Below are 17143 nucleotides of genomic sequence, written 5' to 3' on the forward strand. Positions count from 1 at the left end.
GGACTCGTACTCCGAGCCTGAGTCAGCGCCGAACCTGGCAATCTTGTCCGGTTGATCCCGTAGAGAGTTTCTTCTGCTGTAAGGGCAACCCCGGAGGCCTGAGATCAAGGTCTAGCAGGGGAGGATCCAAAGCGTGAACATTGGTAAGCGAATACAAATGAAGCTGACCTAGCAGGGGAGGATCCAAAGAGAAGAAACTCTAAGGGTCCGCCTGCTAGGTAGCTGACTATAGACTGCTTGTCCGTAGCTGCCGCTGTCGGGCACAGAAGCCTTGGGCGGCGTCGCAGGCGAGGTCCCAGGGCGACCGTCGGGAGGGCGTTGACAGATTGGTGATTGTGCGGGCGAGATGGAGGGCCGGACCGGAGTCGGAACCGGAGTCGGACCGGAATCGGGTGCGTCTCCGGGCCGAAAGGGAGGTTCCCCTGACATGTATACGCAGGAAGGGCTCCCACAAGCCATCGCGGGCGGCACGGCCCAACCCGCAGTCTGACAGTGGATAATCACAGCTATTTTCACTAGGGGCACAGCCTACGGCTTGCCAGAAGACGCGGGTCAAACGCGTGGCTGACCTCGTACCTACCGCGGGCCAGCCGCGTTGCTAGCGCGGACCCAGAAACAAAGAATTTCTTTGTCCTAGGACAAAGAAAGTTGTCACTGAGCAAGCCCGCGGTAGGTATGCGGTGAGCTCTGCGGCCGGCCCGCGTGTTCCAGCACGCCTTAGGTAATGCCCCCAGTGTTTCTCAGTCCATGTACTCAGTCATCGTACTGATCTTAGTCTGAGTTCGCCCTACTTCTGATAAATGTCACATATTATCTATTATATATATTGGTTCATACATTACTCCTAGTAGGAACAAGTGTCAGGAGTGATCACTTTGGGTTGACCCTATTGAACATAGTATAGAACCTCTGATCAAGTGTCTACTTGCCAACCTAATACTAGTGGTAATGCCCCTGATTGTATTTTAAGAGTCCTATGTAACCCAGGCTAGGATTAAAGAGGCCCGAAAGGAAGTTGCCCTGATAATCCAGCATGCATTTTATGTTTGTGATTTTTTCTTATATTATATCCATAAAATAATATAATTATATTTAGCTATCACTACCCTTAAGTAGGAGGATGACATTGTCAGAATCGATTCTGTAATTGGGTCTCTGGGAGAGGGTGTCAGGTTGACCCATGTCGCGGCCAGGCTTGTGGTGCAGCATGGAGTCGAACTGGGAGAGGTAGAGCAACCACCAAGCCTGTCTGAGGCTATCTCTGGTTGAGGTGCTGTGTCTTCCTGAAGTGCTCCACATTCTTATAGTCAGTCACAGACACAGAACTGAGAAAAAGTCGGTGTTGTCTTTATCTGGTACCCTTGCCTAATTTTGATTAGATCATATGGGTTTGAAGGTTACTGGCCTCAGCCTGAAACAAGTGAGCCAGGGCCCTGTTAGTTGTCTTCCGCCAATGTCATCAGTGCTGACATCTAAGTCACACTTGTATGTAATACCATCACATTTTCCTATGACTTCCCTGCTCCTCCTAGTTCAGTGTTGTGCCCTATGAGATTCAGCTACGAGAGGCTTTCCAAAAATCGAGGTGAGGCTGAATGCAGCGGAAAAGCAATACTGGGAGATGTCATAGATAGCTAGAAAACCAGGAAACTATAAAGGTGCGTTGAGGCTATCGTCTGTCTCAGGCATCATCAAGTTCACAAAGCTGACATTCTATGCTTAAGAGAACTTTCTGTCTCTTACAGCTGTTTGCAGAAAAGTTGACCAGACCCATTTTTTGATGATCAACCAAAAATTTGATCATTTTTTGGGCTCAGCTGCCAGCAGCCGTTTCTCGTCGAAATTCCGGCTTTTTCACATAAAATTTAGTATATTTCGAATGTGCTCAACGAGGCAAATGGAATGGTGTGGTACATGAAACGAAAAGAGAACAATTGAGAAATATTTAACACACTACTGATATGATGGAAATTTGCATATTTCTCAGCAATACCAGCAGCCTACAGTCTGATTAGACAACCAAATGGAAACTCGAGAGTATACCAGTCAAACTGTCGTGCTGCTCCAACCTGAAGGCATCTTTTTGCCATGCTCGTCGCCATTATGGGTGAGGTTATGGCGCTCGAAATGGGGAAAAAATACCCCTAGGAGAGAAACCTGTATCCGAGGACTTACCTGTCACAATCCAAGAACTTTTGTCATTTTATATGACAATGTCTTGGAAGACTGAGTCCCGAGAACTTGAACCTTCCAATAACTCGGCATTGCGAGATATGGGAGTGACTCTGGACAACTTGTCGCTTTTGAGAACTCAGCAATATCGAAGATTTGATGCCCAATATTAATTGCAATATGTTATTAAAAAATCAGGGAGGAATCTACCTCAGGCTAGTCTTCCTGTGTACTGTACTAGTAGCACTCAGATTGGGCAACAAATAAATAGCATAATGCATAATTATCCACATTACCTTTAGTAATAAATTAGTATAAAATTTATCTGCAACTGCCAAATACACGCTTCCAAAAAAGGCAACTCACCAATAAATGCCAGAAAATCTAAGAATGCAAAAGAATTTTTTAAGTTGGAAACATTTTATGCCGGTTCTGGGTCATTAGAGCCAAATCTACTGAGAAATGCAGTGTAAGTCTATAAATAATATAAATATTTGCAACTGAAATACTTTTCAAAGGTAGTGGGCATAATTATAAATTATGCTCTTCATTTATTGTCAGATCCATCTGAGTAGTAGCAGACTATACTTAGCAGACTATACTTACTATTCATAAATGTGCCTTTGATCTATGTATAAGTATAGTTCTTCAATAAAACTTATATCTCATGTGCAAACTTATTCTTATGATGTACTCCTATTATTATTATTATTATTATTATTATTATTATTATGACATATGGACCCAAATCTAGGTCCTAGTTTGTAGAGAATGACACATCGCCATCAATAGTGCTGAGTTGTCAGGAGCGAAGAGTTGAGTCTTTCCTCAGAGACAGGTCTTTCTTCTCGGGGTATTTTTTCCCCGTTTCGAGAGGTCACATCATGACTGGACACATTTTTGCTCTCATTTGCTCTCTCTTGTATTATTTGTGGATGCTTCGTCATACCCAAAGATGCCAAGATATTGGAGGACTTGTGCTAGGTTGTTGTGCACATGGCTGCGTGTAAAAGGCCGTCTGCAGAAACTGTTGCTTTTAGCTATGTCAGTTCTTGTTTACAATGATGGATACTCAAGGCTTAGTATATTCATAATGATCTGCGTGAGCAGCGTGAAGGGCCAGGGATGCATGGGGTTCATCTAGCTTTTGGATCTAGCTATGCGTTCTTTCCCTAACTCGGTGGATTTCAGTGATCTTTCTAACATTTCCAGCACTTCTGTAGACAAGTCAACAATCTGGCATGCATTATGAGCCTCTGGTTATACAATAAAGAATATTATGCACCAGGCTGCAGAGCGAAGTATTCTCAAGCATGCTAAGTTTACACTGACGATCGGAACACGTTATAATATGCAGCAACTAGTCTTTGTGAATTAGAGTGCTGCTGATCGACACACAACATACTGAGATTATGCCTGGGCTCTCTGTGGTCATTGCACAACTTGTAAGACATGCTTTGTCCAGGGATAAAGGTGAGGTATCCCTATCTACATTATGATTTATGCTGAGTATCATCAGATACTCTATTCTCCCTGCCCTCTTGCTAGATGGTATACTGACTATTGATACATAGCATCGAAGGCTTGCACCCAGCTGTTCCGCTACCAGATTAGATACCTACTATCATGCTTAAGCACGACAGAAGAGATAACAGCATACCGGAGAACCTCTAGCCAGGTCTTAGAAGAGTTAGTTCGCATTTGCAACAATGTACTCATATATTTTCAACAGAGGCTTATACCAATGGCGGTATGTGCAAGGGATGCTGTAGCAGTCCCCTTCTACTTTAATATGTTTATTGTTTTGACAACAAAAGTTAACTATCTCACACAGTTTCCAGGAAAGGCAACTATGTGTGTTATATCGCTGAGACTGCAATTAGAGAAAGAAAAAGGCAATTTACACAAAATGCCCTAATCGCATACAGGAACACAGCCGCATATTAGAACGTCATAGCGGAAAAGGGTGAAAAATCTCACAATAAACATTAATCTTATTTCAGTTGAATTATGCTCAGCTTGTACAACCTGTAATTTCTAGTAAAAACCCTGTCCTTGGATTGTTTATTATACCTGTCTTAGAGCTTGATTGATGGATAGTTGATGAAGGCTAAACGTTAACAGAACTATAATTACTTGAATTGCAATAAAATGGTTATATTGTTGTGGGAGAGGCACTTGTCAATACAGATAACTTGCATAGTTCTGATTAGAACTGTATGAGAATAAGTTTACAAAAGGAAAGAGAGGAATCATGTTATATGCATCTTTCTAATTTGGCAAGTGGCAAAAATTACAGTATCTGCTATTGCGTCTATTCTTCGCAAGCAAGGATAAGAGAACTAGTCATGGAGTTATTGTATGCAAAGGGTTATCAAAACAGGTACAGCCGAGGAATTGTCGTATTTACGACTGCAATTTGTTTACTAAGAACGACAATCGTGAGGACTGTGAATATATCTGCACCACAAGTGGTAGCTTCCTGTTCCATTTAATCATCTAGAGAGTTGCGGGAGGAGATACAAGGTAGTCCCAAGTTAGTTGGTGGGAAAGTCACCTTTATTTACCTCAACGGCTGTTGATGCCACAGTTATGGCCAATGAAAATGTAAACCCCCCTGATCCTACCAAGAACAAGAAGGTAAAAAAAACTTCGACTGACCAAAAAGTCAGAGTGGCGAATCTGCCTCTCATTTTTGCGTTTGCACAGTATTGACACTGTTGAGCATTTTTAGAGGGTCTGAAGAGAGTACGTAGAAACTTGAACAACCACAATGGAACCCTATCTGAGTGCTAGTTAAGGATATGAAGTCAACAGCGGCAGAGAAAGGCGCTCCTTAGTGTTAATAAGCATACATCTCTTAAGGAGAGAATTGAGAATAACGCACATGGGGTCCCAGTCTTTGCGACTCTATACCAGAACTTTTCACTTTTCCCCCTGCCTCTGCCTGTGATCGCTGAAGAGACTGCCCCGGTCTCTAAGGAGCCTTTATTCATCCTTCTACCATGCTTCGGAGCCGTTACGTTCATGGTTACTTGAGGGTTTGGGGCTAGGGGAAGATACTAGGGTGCATAAAAACACACCTTCAAGCCAAGAGTTTCCACCAATGCCTCAGTAAAGAGAAAGAGAAGAACCTCTAAGGGTCTGCCTGCTAGATAGCTGACTATATACCGCTTGTCTATAGCTGCCGCTGTCAGGAACAGAAGGCTTAGATGGCATTACAGGCCAGGTTCCAGGGCAACCGTCGGGAGGGCATTGACGGATTGGTGATTGTGCGGGGAAAGTGTCAGGGGAACCCCCACCTTAGCATCTGTCCATCACATCTCGGTATCAGACACCTGTCCATCAATTACCTATATGATGCCCAAGCGTTTTGTAGGACCCCCGAACATTCCCTATCACCTGGATCCGTGAGCCGGACTCCCATGTCCGAATTGGGCCGCCTCCGGCGGCCCCAGATGTCCGAATTTCCCCCAAGGTCCCACGCAGAAGCAGTCAAAATTGGCTATGTGCCGTGACAAATCGTCACGGAAAGGTCACATTAGGCGTCCAGTGAGTCGGCGCCACCGGTTCCCATGTCCGAATTTGGGGGGGTAGGTTTGGGCCAAAATTCGGGGTCCATGTCCAAATTTTCGCCAAGGTGCCGGCCGCGCGTTTGGTGTCCGAATCAGTAGCCAGGTGATAGGGAATGTTCGGGGGTCCTCGTTTTGTCTACCGATAGGAATCAACGTAGGTAATGCATCTGGATCTGCAAGAAGATCCTCCTGGGACCTGGCATGCGACATGGTGTGGGCATATTGCATGGAGCAACAATCATTCTTGGCGCATCAAGAGCCAGGTATATAGTTGGCTACCTGGCAACCCTCAGAGTTTCTTCTCTTTGGATCCTCCCCTGCCAGGACCTTGATCTCAGGCCTCCCGGGTTGCCCTTACAGCAAGATGGAGGGCCGGACCAGAGTTGGAATCAGAATCAGACCAGAATTGGAATCATCTTCAGGGGGCCAAAAGGGATGTTCCCCTGACAAGAAGTCTCACACTGTTTTTAAAACGTGCATAAAGGCATTTCCCTCCTAAGCTTACTTACTTCCCAGCATTTTACTGGCAAACTCTAGTGCACCTGGCAGATGTTCTTTGGAATGCTTCTGCAGACCTAAGAACTCCATAACAAAAACTCAGCAAGACTCTTGCTGAGTTTTTGACCCATTGAATATGAGTGATTATGAATATGAATATATTATGAATATAATATATTATACCTTGGCCATAATTAATTATATTCAAATACACCAGCAAGCCCTTCAGCCAGAGGTACTAGCTCTGTAGCAGGCTACTAGCAGCAGTAGCAACATCTTCAAACTCAGTCTTTACCATATCAATGGCTTTTGGCAGTAAATCAGGCCGGACAATATCCATATCCAGCCCTGACAGAAGGCTGAAGTTGACCTTTATATTGCTACCCTGGACTTTGATGATACTCTTCGCTGGTGAAGGTATCATACTTGACCTAGGCTAGAGTTTTGTTCAGCTTAATATCTTGTTGTAGAATATCCAGGCTATGTTACCAATCCTGGTTATGGCTGCAAAGAGCATCTCTGTAGGGCACCTGGTCTCCAGACTCCAGCATCAAGCATAGGATGACAGATATGCATGCCTCAATGACTGCAAAATTGGCCACAGAAACAACCATAACCAAGGAGTGGTTCAATAAACCATGAGATAAGGTGGATTATATGCACTATGTGCAGACTTGTGAAGCTTGAATATAATTGAATATATTCATAATATCTTCATATTCTGAGCCCAATTATGATTATGAATATGAATACAATTATAATATGCTCCAGCAGAGAGAATATATTATGAATATGAATAAATTATGAAAATTTCGTATTCATAATCATAATTGGACAGCACTAAGCAAGAGACATTAATGTTATAATAATTACGGAGACTGGTCTACATATACATAGGTACAGGGCATTCGCGATTATACACGTGACACATAAAATACGGGGTGCCAGACGGCGGGGAGACGTGAGAGGTTTGTGCACGCAAACAAGGTGGATGGCGCAGGGTGGATGTGGGTATTATGATACAGTGCCAGCGGCGATAGCAAGACGACAGCGAGAGCGATGGGGATAGGACCAATGCGGGAGACGACGACGAAGCGTGAGGATAGCGAAAGAACCAGAGCGAGAAAGAGAAATGTACGGGAGGGGAAAAAGAAAAGAAACGGCGGCGACAGGAGGCGGGCGTCGCAGCGCGGGCAGTCTAGACGGAGGGAACGCGCGGGTGGAAGATGAGCTTGCATTCCATGGAGGCCGGGAACATCACCTGCAGGTACGATCAGAAGCTTAAAAGAGAAGAGAAGGCACGACTCACAAAGCTGTCCCTCATGTTCATGCTCTTCTCGTCCGTCCCAGCGGCGGCTTCGATGTCGAAGTTGCGGAGCACGGCAACCAGGATGATGCGGAGGGCCAGGTGGGTGAGGTTAAGCCCGCCGCACATCCGCGAGCCGGTCCCGAACGGCATCATGTAGCTCGACATCTGCGCAAGACGCGCCGTTTCGGCCTCGCTGTCCTCCTTCGACGAGACGAGCCACCGTTCCGGAAGGAACGTCTCGGGCGAGGGGAAGACAGCCGGGTCACGGTGCATGGACCAGGCTTGCGTTCCGACGATGGTCCCGGGCGGCAGTGCGTATCCGAGGAGATCGAAGCCATCAGGCCCAAGGCAGCCTTTGTTGAGCGCGGTCGATTCGGGGATAACCCGCTCGAGCAGGGAAGGAACAGCACCATAGATGCGTAAACCTGTTGGACGTGAGGCTAAAGATCGGCTCCCAAATGAAAAACACGCACCCTCTTTGATGAACGCATTCAGGTACTCCATACCGTTGAGCGTCTTGATATCCGGAATCGTCTTGGAGTCGGGCATGACGGCGTCGATTTCGTTGCGGAGCTTGTGGAGTATCTCGCGACGACGGGTGAGCTCCCAGAGGAAGTAGGAAAGAGAGATCGAAGTCGTATCGGTGCCCGCAACCCTATAGGATATAGTGAGCCCTTAGCGTCTAACGAAGAGCATCGACCTACATGTGTCCCATACATTCGCTGATGGCGTCCTTCTCTGGCATCGGTGTTCCATTGGGGTACTTGTACGCCAGTAAACGGGGTAACAGGTACGACTTCTCCGTCTCATCCGCAAACGAGGAGTCATCAGAGGGGCACGGCGAAGCCGAACGCGAAGACGAGCGACTGCCGAGTCCCCCGACGGACAGGAAAGGAAACGATAACGGTATTGGCGAGACGATGGCGGGCTGAATCGGGGCAGGCGTCTTCTCGATATCGAGCTTTGCGCGCATCTCGTAGACACGAGTCGAGACGAATTCGGCCATGATCTTGTCGGAATCACAGAGAAGGCGAAGGCGCGCATGGGGAATCTTGCAGACCAGGTTCCAGGCCCATTTAGGCACCGCGCTGCGCTGAACGAGGCGACGAGTTAGGAAGTGAGAGATCAACTCATGGTCTATTACGCACGAGAATGCCACGTTTGGGGAAATCACCGATGGCGACAGTCAATCCTTCCTCAGCCTGGACAGCCCATTTGCCCACTGCACCGAGTCGGTATCCGTACGATGATGCGACAATGATGTCAAGAGCCAGCTAAGGCAACATGATAAGGAGGGGTACATGCAAAAGAGGAAATCGTACGTGACTGAACAGAGAGAGCGTGTCAACGGGAGTGTTGGCAGGCAGATGTTGGAGAATCTGAATGGAAATTTAGCCATACAGCACGAGTGAAACGAGATGGGAGGAAAAGGCGGGGAGGGAACCGATGTTGTAGGAGCCCTGATGCAGGGGAAAAGAAGGATTCGTGCAGCCACGTACATCAATAACCTGTCCCGTGGACTCGCAGATTTCTGGCTGGAGCTTGGCCAGGTTAGAAGGCATGTAATGCGATGCGTATGCCTTGCGGCGGATCGAGTGTTGCGCATGGGGAAGGGTAGTCATTCTGGAAAGAGTCGGAAACGAGATAGACGCGTAAAGGAGGTATGCTTACGCGTGGTCGTTGTCGTTCCTAGAGGAAGAAAGGTAAGACGGCGGGGGGCGTGATAGATATTATGAGGCACTGACGTCAATACGCTCTTGTAGTAGTCGCTCTTGTCGAGTTTGCAGGTGGAGTACACGCTCTTCATGGCGCCGAGGTCGCAGAACGCGACTTTGTTGGGTGCGATGCGGACGACGGGGCCGTAGACCTGGAAGAGCGCGTGGATTGTCTTGCATTGCTCGAGGCGGAGGACATGGGTCGTAATCCAGAGGGACGACACAGCAGCGTACCTAGGGAAAATGGTTAGACTGGAGAACGACAGATGACGCGTCGCGTACCATGGGCCTGGAATAGAGCTCAACGGGTGGAAGAAAAGGAGGTAGGTGGCGCGGACGAGGAGGGCGACGCAGAGGAGGGCAAGAGCGACGAGGGAGAGTGAGAGGGTGGACATGGGTGCCGTGCTGGGCGCGTGGGGGTGAGGTGTGTCGGGAAGGATGATGAGGGGAGAAGACAAGGAGCGCGTCAGGCGTGACGCATTATATAGGCCAGTCTCGATCGCCCCCGGTAATTCCCGAATTTCGTGATGGCATCGCCGTGTTTTTTTCCTGGTGCCGGCGCGACTCCTGGCGTTGGGGGAGAAATAGAAACGAGTGAGTAAAGGTCCTATTGCATCGGCTCATGCTGTTTAGTTCAATGCCATGTTCGGTCTGGTGCTTTTCGGGCATCCGCGAGCTAAAATACGCTCATCCGTGTCGCTTTCCGTTCTAAGCGAAGCGATTATGGAGGTACATACACAAGCCGACGGCAATGAGACTACACTTTATGACTATGAATCAAAAGTGCAAGATGAAAGCGACCACTCACGCCACAGTACAAGGCCGGGATCCCGGATGCCTGCAGCCTGGAAGCTTAAGCCTACGCGCTCAAGACCGCGGGAGTGAAACGACTGCCACTGTGCCATAACCAAGCACTGCGAGACCCACACTTTCCCGGGGACGGTCAAAATCCACCAAGCAATCCATGGCTCATGGTGGAGGAAGGTGAAGCGCGAAAAAAATCTCTTGATTGACAGAGTGTGGGGACAGTAGCACGTGCTTCCGACGAATGTGATGATCTGCGGCAGTCTGCGGCATGCACCTTGTTTTCGCCTTAACCTCAAGGACCCTTTTTACACACTGAACACACGATTTGTGCCGTATCCGACCCTTTGGCGCTTCTATTGAGCGTCGATTGAGCGTCGACTGGGCGGGACCCTCCCTTCAGCAAATTTTAGAACTTGAACTTGACTTGAACTGCGGTAAGTAAGCGCTTCAATTTACGCAGTAACCCTCATGGTCATGACAAGCACCCTGGTCCATATTTCGGTGGATACCCCAACAGTCGTACCACTCCCAATCGCCGTACCCACGCCCCGCAAACTGCGGCACCCGAACGTCCCTTTCGCGTCATCATCTCTTCGTACACATCATGATCCGTCGGAAATCGTCGTCACACGTGTGACCCTCCCTTCTTAAAACCACGATGTCGACGACCAAAAATACCTCGTTCCCCATCTTCCTCCCATGGCCCTCGTACCCGGCATCCACCCTTTCTTGACCGTCCTTTCACAGCACGCCGCCATGACGGCCCTTGTGCTGGGTGGTCTTCTGCTCAGTCTGTTTTATCGTCACTTTTTCGCGCGCCCGGACGAGTTGGCGGGAATGCGGGGCCCGCGGAACACAAGCTTGCTGAGAGGAAACCGCGATAGGCTCAACGTGCGTACTTCATGGGCTTGTGCTCATTCGGATGGCCGACCATTCCCAGGTTGCGCGGACCCTCGAGTGGCAGGAGATGTATGGGCGGACCTTCAAGACGCATGCCATGTTCAGCGTAAGCTTTATTCTCATCCACTTGTGAGACTAACAGGCCAATAGATGTCAACGCTCTTCACGTCTGACCTCACGGCGCTGCAACACATCCTAAACCGCGACGAGATATACCAGAAGGCGCCGATCATTCGCTGGGGACTGAGTGAGATGCTGGGTCGTGGGTTGCTAGTGCTCGAAGACGAGGAACATGCGAAACTGGTGCGCCGGACTCATTTCTTTCTTTATCCACCCGCTCAATGCGCCGTTCCAGCGCAGAATCATGTCACCCGCATTCTCCCCATCGCAGGTCAAGCTCCTCACGCCGCTCTTCCTCGACAAAGCAATGGAACTTGTCGCTTTCTGGTCCCCCACCAATAACGCCGGTTGGACGCAGTTCAATGTTGTGCGCGGCCTCAAGGCCGTGACGCTCGACATCATTGGACTTGCAGGCTTTGGTTATAACTTCCACGCACTCGCACCAGGAGGGGATGGCAGCACCGGGGTTACCGCGCTAGGAAGCGCATTCCGCGCGCTATTTGAGTCGTCTCAGACCCGCGTAATGACGCCGGTGCGCTTCTTAAGAGGAGTTGTTCCCGGGCTGAGGAATATTCTTGTGCGTTGTCTGTTTTGATTTATAACCCATTCTTTGACTGAAGGGGATTGTAGCCTGCGCCAAAGCATGCCGTCGAAGCGCGTAAAGCAATGGAACGGGTCGGAATGGAGCTACTACTCTCTGCAAAGCGCGATGAGGATGGTGCGGAGGACCGCCGGGACCTATTGTCGCTTCTTGTCAAATCTAATATGGCGGAGAGCGAGGGCCAGAGGCTGAGTGATGAAGTCGTCGTGGCACGTGTGTTACCATCCGCTCGTTTTTTCTGGCAAAATCTAATGATTGAGGCACAGAAATCCCTACCTTCTTCATTGCGGGCCACGAAACGACCTCTACGTCTACCGCTTGGGCTCTGCGTGCGCTCGCAGCCTACCCGGAAGTGCAATCCGCCCTCCGCTCGGAAGTCCAATCCCTCGGCACTGACTCGCCATCGTTCGATACCCTCCAAGGCCTCCCCTACCTCGACCACTTCGTCAGAGAGGTCATGCGGCTTCACGCTCCTGTATCGTTCACTAATCGTCTTGCGATGCGAGACGACGTCATCCCGCTGAGCAAGGACGGGGCCTGGACAGATGTGAACGGCGTGGTACATGAGAGTATCATGTAAGGATTCATTTCAACCCCCTGCTCCCAAATTAATCCTCTGTTTCCTAGTGTAAAGAAGGGACAGAACATCCAGGTCCCCATTGGCGCTGTCAACCGCGACAGAACAATCTGGGGCGCCGACGCAGACGAGTTCCGGTACATTTCCTTCCATGCCCATCTTGATTTACTTAAGCGTGGGATGTCTAGACCGGAACGCTGGGCCAGCCCGCTGCCCGCCGGAGCCGCCTCCGTTCCCGGCGTCTACTCGCACCAGCTCACCTTCCTCGGTGGGCCGCACAACTGCATCGGCTGGCGCTTCTCCCTTGCCGAGTGCGTTAAGAATATTAACTCTTGCTTAAGGGTTTTTCGCGCTTACTGATCGCAGGATGAAATCGCTTCTCTTTGTTCTCGTACGCGAGCTCGAGTTCGCCCTACCGGATGGCTGGACAGCGGATGACATCGTGCCCGCGTCCAATGCGGCAGTACAGCGGCCGATGCTGAGAGCGCGGCCAGAGGAGGGGACGCAGCTGCCGTTGCGCGTGCGGCGCATCGGTGTCTGACCGTTCGAGTTTGATATACATACTATTATGGTTTGAATAAACATGTAAAATGTTAGTTGCATTGGTTCTCTCTACAATAGATTGTTGCCTACAATTGAAATGATTTTCGCCAGACAAAAAGTAATCACATGTTCAAGTGCTCAGATAATGCGAAGTTAAATGTGGGTTTGCCCTCCGCCGTGTTGGTGGCGGGCTTGAGCGATTCCTGCCTGAGAAGAAACAACGGATTGCCGAAAGATTGATGTCACTCGGATATCAGATCCGGAAAGTCACCCGATGTCACGCTTTCCCGATCATCCTTCTTTTCTTCCTCGCAGTCACCACGTCATGGCGGACCCACCGTCTCCGCCCCCAGCGGCGGCCACCCTTCGACAACGACGCGCGGCAGCGCCTTCTGAAGACGAGCCGCCGGCGCCAGAGCCCGGGGCAATCCCAGAGTCGAGTCGGGGAGCAGGACGGGCAGAGCCAAAGGTGCGTAGTTCCTCTGGTCGGTTGGCGACTGACAGTGCCTAGCCCATGAAGGGAACATTCAACGTCATCCTGGGCCTCTACCTTCTCGTTGTAGTCGCCGGTTTTGCTGCGCTGGCCGCTGGTGCGGGAGCACTGCTGTACTATCAGGTGTGCCGCCCTTTACATTCTTTGTTAACTCGGAGGAAAACAGAATCCTGGCGACTACTTCCGCCCGACCGTAAAAGCAAAGGAGAGTCCGTCGTGGTTTTCGTCCCCGGATAAGGAGTGGGTGGTGGACTTGGGCGCGGATGCGGAGAAGCGAGAAGCCGTCGTGAAGGCTTTCAAGGTCCGTGAGTAGCTGTCTTAGATCCTTCACGACACCTAATAGTCGAATAGTATGCTTGGAGGGCATATGGTGTGTCGTTTTCATATTCTCTCGACCCAATAACTCAAACGTGGACAGAACGCGATGCGATGGGTTCGGACGAGTACCATCCCCTCGCACGGAAGGGGAGTAATTTGACTTCTGCTGGAGGAATCGGATATATGGTCGTTGACGCGTTGGATACGATGATGATCATGGGTTTGGACGAGGAGTATGCTAGGGCGAGGAGGTGGATCGAGACGAAGCTACAGTTTGACAGGGACGCCGAAGTTAGCGTGTTCGAGGTGCGTCTCCCTTCCTTACCTGTTCGAAGTCTGATATTGACAACAGACGACGATTCGCGTCCTTGGTGGGCTGTTGTCCGCGTACCATCTCGCTTCAAAACGACTCCATCCGTTCATCCCGCCATCCGACGCCGCACTCTTTCTCAACCAAGCTGAAGACCTCGCATCTCGACTTCTTCCGGCCTTCTCGACCGCGTCAGGTCTTCCATTCTCCTTGATCAATCTCCACAAGCGGGTGGGCGTGCCGGACAGGGAGAACCGTGGGTTAGTTAGCACGGCAGAGGCAGCGACCCTGCAACTCGAGTTCCGTTATCTGAGTTGGGTGTTGGGTGAGGATGAGTTCCACGAAAGCAAGAGCAATGTGCGTCCAGAGCAATACTGGGAGAAGGCAGAGCGGGTGATGAAGGTCATTCGGATGGCGCGAGCTAATGGCGGACTGGCGCCAATATTTATGAAGTGCGTGATTTTTCAACCTACTTCTCTCCAGTCGACCTGATGTCCCTCCAGTATCGACGCAGGCAAATTCGTCTCCTCTGACATTCGGCTGGGCTCGCGCGGGGACAGCTACTATGAGTACCTCCTGAAACAACACCTCCAGACGGCGTCGACGGAACCGATCTACCGCGACATGTACACCACCGCAATGAACGCCGTACACCGGACGATTTTCGTCCGCGGGCCTCTCACGGGGATGCTCTTCACGCAGGAGATCCAGTCCAAACGCAATGCTCAAAGTGGGATGAGTTGGGTGCGAGTTCGGAAGCAGGACCATTTGGTATGCTTCCTTGCTGGGGAACTCTTGTTGGGGGCGGTAACTGTGCATCGGGCTGCCGGCGTCAAGAAAGTTTCGATTCCACCGCGAGCAGAGGAGCTGACGGAGGAGGGGAGGCGAGATTGGACCGCGGGCATCGAGTTGCTGGAGACATGTGTGGATACGTACCGGACACCGACGTGAGTTGAGCATAATTCTTCCAGATGCCGAAGCTGATGAATCGTACTAGGGGACTGTCCGCGGAAATTGTGCACTTCCGCGAAGCGATGGACAAAAGCGCGAAAAATGGGGACCGGGTTCGGGACTGGTACATCAAGGATGCCAAGTGCGCTTGGTTGTTTATACTGTCATATTCTTAGTTGCTCCACAGACCTCCCGGTAACCCACCTGTCTACGACGCACGCTACATTTTGCGGCCCGAGACCATCGAGTCGCTCTTCGTTGCCTGGCGGCTGACCGGCAACCCGCGATACCGCGCATATGCATGGCGGATATTCCAGTCAATCGAGCGCGAGTGTCGGCTCCCCAGCGGCGGCTACGCAGGCATCAAGAACATTCTCGACGCACGCCACCACGAGGAGCAGGTCGCGCAGCGTGGGGCCGAACGCTGGGAAGACAAGATGGAGACGTTCTTCGTCAGCGAGACGTTGAAATACCTGTACTTGATGTTCAGCGAGGCGCGGTTGCTGCCCTTGGACGGTGCGGCTTTTTCCTGCCGGTTGATCAACGCTCAAGTTTGCTAGAATATGTCTTCAACACTGAGGCGCATCCGTTCCCGATCTTCGATCCGGGTCCAAGGATCGGCACCGGGCTGTGAGAAGGTAATTAATAGACTACCTGCGCTTCATGGCGCTGTGTGCCCTCGTGTCTATGGACGGTTTTTCACTCTCAAATGAACAAAAAAATTACTGTATCCGGCTCAGGTCTGGGTCATGCGTGAATCTCTTTAAAATGGGTCAGGTGACTGCTCGTTGGTCCGTGCGCGCCAACGCTTGTTATAAATCGCCGGACATGAAAGATCGCCGCCGCATTGTATAGGTCGTGATCATATAACATGCCAGTGCCTTACCTTGACATCATTTCCCCCGAATTGTGGGACCTCTGCATCTCATTCCTCGGCAAGTCCGACTTGCTAAAACTGTCGCTTGTGTGTAGGGCCCTCTATCAGGCAACGCAGCCGGCCATCTTTCGTGAGCTCAACGTGGTCTTGGTTTGTCATGGCGCAGACAGCGCGGCTAAGCGATCCCGCAAGCAAGCCATCGAGAATTTCACCAACATCGCAGGCAGCACTCAGTTTGCACCACTCGTCAAGGCACTGACTTATATGCATCGCCATAGTACTTCGGAGCGGCGCGCCCGACCTGTCTACAGGCCATCACAGCACTTCGTCGTTGTGCTTCCGCGTCTCGTCAACATTGTCATGCTTTCGGTCTGGAACGTTGCGCAGTCGAACCTGAACACCGTGGACAGCTTGCGGGCGGCCATCGACTCGCTACCTGTCCTTCGCAATCTCCATATTCAACACAGTGATCTTCCCAACGGAAACCTCCTCCCGCTTGAGAGCTTCAAATTTAGCGACGATTCCCTCGCCCTTGTCGCGAACGAGGACCAGCCATTCAGAATCTTTAACCCCGAAACCATCCAAACATTGATGCTCAAGGGCTTCGGTGGACCTCCCCCGATCCTACGAGCAGTTGCAACGCAGTCTTTTCCCGCCTTGCGCAGGCTTATCCTAGACATCTATCCCGACATCGACGTCCAAATGGTGGTGGCCATCCTCGAGGAGTCGCCGCAGCTCGTCTATCTTGCGCTGGATTGTCACTGTGATCCCAAGGATCAATACCTCGCTCCAGTTATACAGCTTCTTGTAGGACCAACGGTTCCACGCAGGACAACCGAGATAGACCATGTTATCCAAATATTCGAGCAGCTCTCCCGTCAGGCACTTCCGCGTTTGGAAACTCTTGTCTGTCCATACGGACTCATAAAGTGCATACTGCCTGGACGGCTAAACATTCACTCCCTCAGTACATTCCTAAGCTCAGCCGAGCTCCCGTTCGACACAGTTATTCCAGCCATAGAAGATGCCGCGATCAACGGGGCTTCCCTGACATGTATCAACCTGGTCGACCCGCTTGATCTCGACGACCTTCCTGCTGTTTTCTCCTCCCTCGCAGACTGTCTTGAATCATTGCAACATGTCCAGATCGCACTCATCGATGCTCCACTTAACCAGCCACCACGGGCTCTAACTTTGTTGCAGCGCCTCGTCCAGCGGCGCAAGGTCCCTCTTCCGAAAGCGTTGAAGTCGCTGTGTTTGGGTATTGCCCTCAACAAGGAAACCAGAAATCCTGAGGATGAATCGGACGAGACTGCGGCAACAGCGGCGTTCGAGCGGTTGCTCATGCCGTCGGTGCAGCTCACAATTGCACAGGGG

At 50.5% G+C, this 17143-nt stretch overlaps 3 protein-coding genes across 3 annotated transcripts; 2 read left to right on the forward strand and 1 right to left on the reverse strand.

The window, feature by feature from the left end:
- Positions 1–7443: 7443 nt before the first annotated feature.
- On the reverse strand, positions 7444–9706 carry MIND_00570000 (uncharacterized protein; the record flags this gene model as incomplete). Its single annotated transcript, XM_037362466.1, has 10 exons — positions 9552–9706; positions 9300–9503; positions 9226–9243; positions 9054–9177; positions 8877–8933; positions 8703–8828; positions 8259–8647; positions 8028–8209; positions 7555–7979; positions 7444–7506 (listed from the first exon to the last, which is right to left on the reverse strand). Exons 1-10 carry the CDS (start codon positions 9662–9664, stop codon positions 7444–7446), a joined length of 1701 nt encoding a protein of 566 aa, XP_037220387.1. The 5' UTR covers positions 9665–9706.
- A 1069-nt stretch (positions 9707–10775) lies between these two features.
- Positions 10776–12815, forward strand: MIND_00570100 (Cytochrome P450; the record flags this gene model as incomplete). Its single annotated transcript, XM_037362467.1, has 8 exons — positions 10776–10967; positions 11017–11082; positions 11127–11279; positions 11332–11673; positions 11727–11910; positions 11964–12273; positions 12325–12585; positions 12641–12815. The coding sequence occupies 8 exons, from the start codon at positions 10776–10778 to the stop codon at positions 12813–12815; spliced, it is 1683 nt and encodes a 560-aa protein (XP_037220388.1).
- A 327-nt stretch (positions 12816–13142) lies between these two features.
- Positions 13143–15523, forward strand: MIND_00570200 (alpha-1,2-Mannosidase; the record flags this gene model as incomplete). The annotated part of the gene is made up of 10 exons (XM_037362468.1): positions 13143–13286; positions 13329–13433; positions 13477–13611; positions 13662–13680; positions 13729–13934; positions 13981–14390; positions 14442–14885; positions 14936–15031; positions 15077–15405; positions 15450–15523. 10 exons carry the CDS (start codon positions 13143–13145, stop codon positions 15521–15523), a joined length of 1962 nt encoding a protein of 653 aa, XP_037220389.1.
- Between the last annotated feature and the right edge of the window lie 1620 nt (positions 15524–17143).

Source organism: Mycena indigotica (genome assembly GCF_014461135.1).
Source record: "Mycena indigotica strain 171206Taipei chromosome Unknown Mind.scaff0005, whole genome shotgun sequence".
NCBI lineage: Eukaryota > Fungi > Basidiomycota > Agaricomycetes > Agaricales > Mycenaceae > Mycena > Mycena indigotica.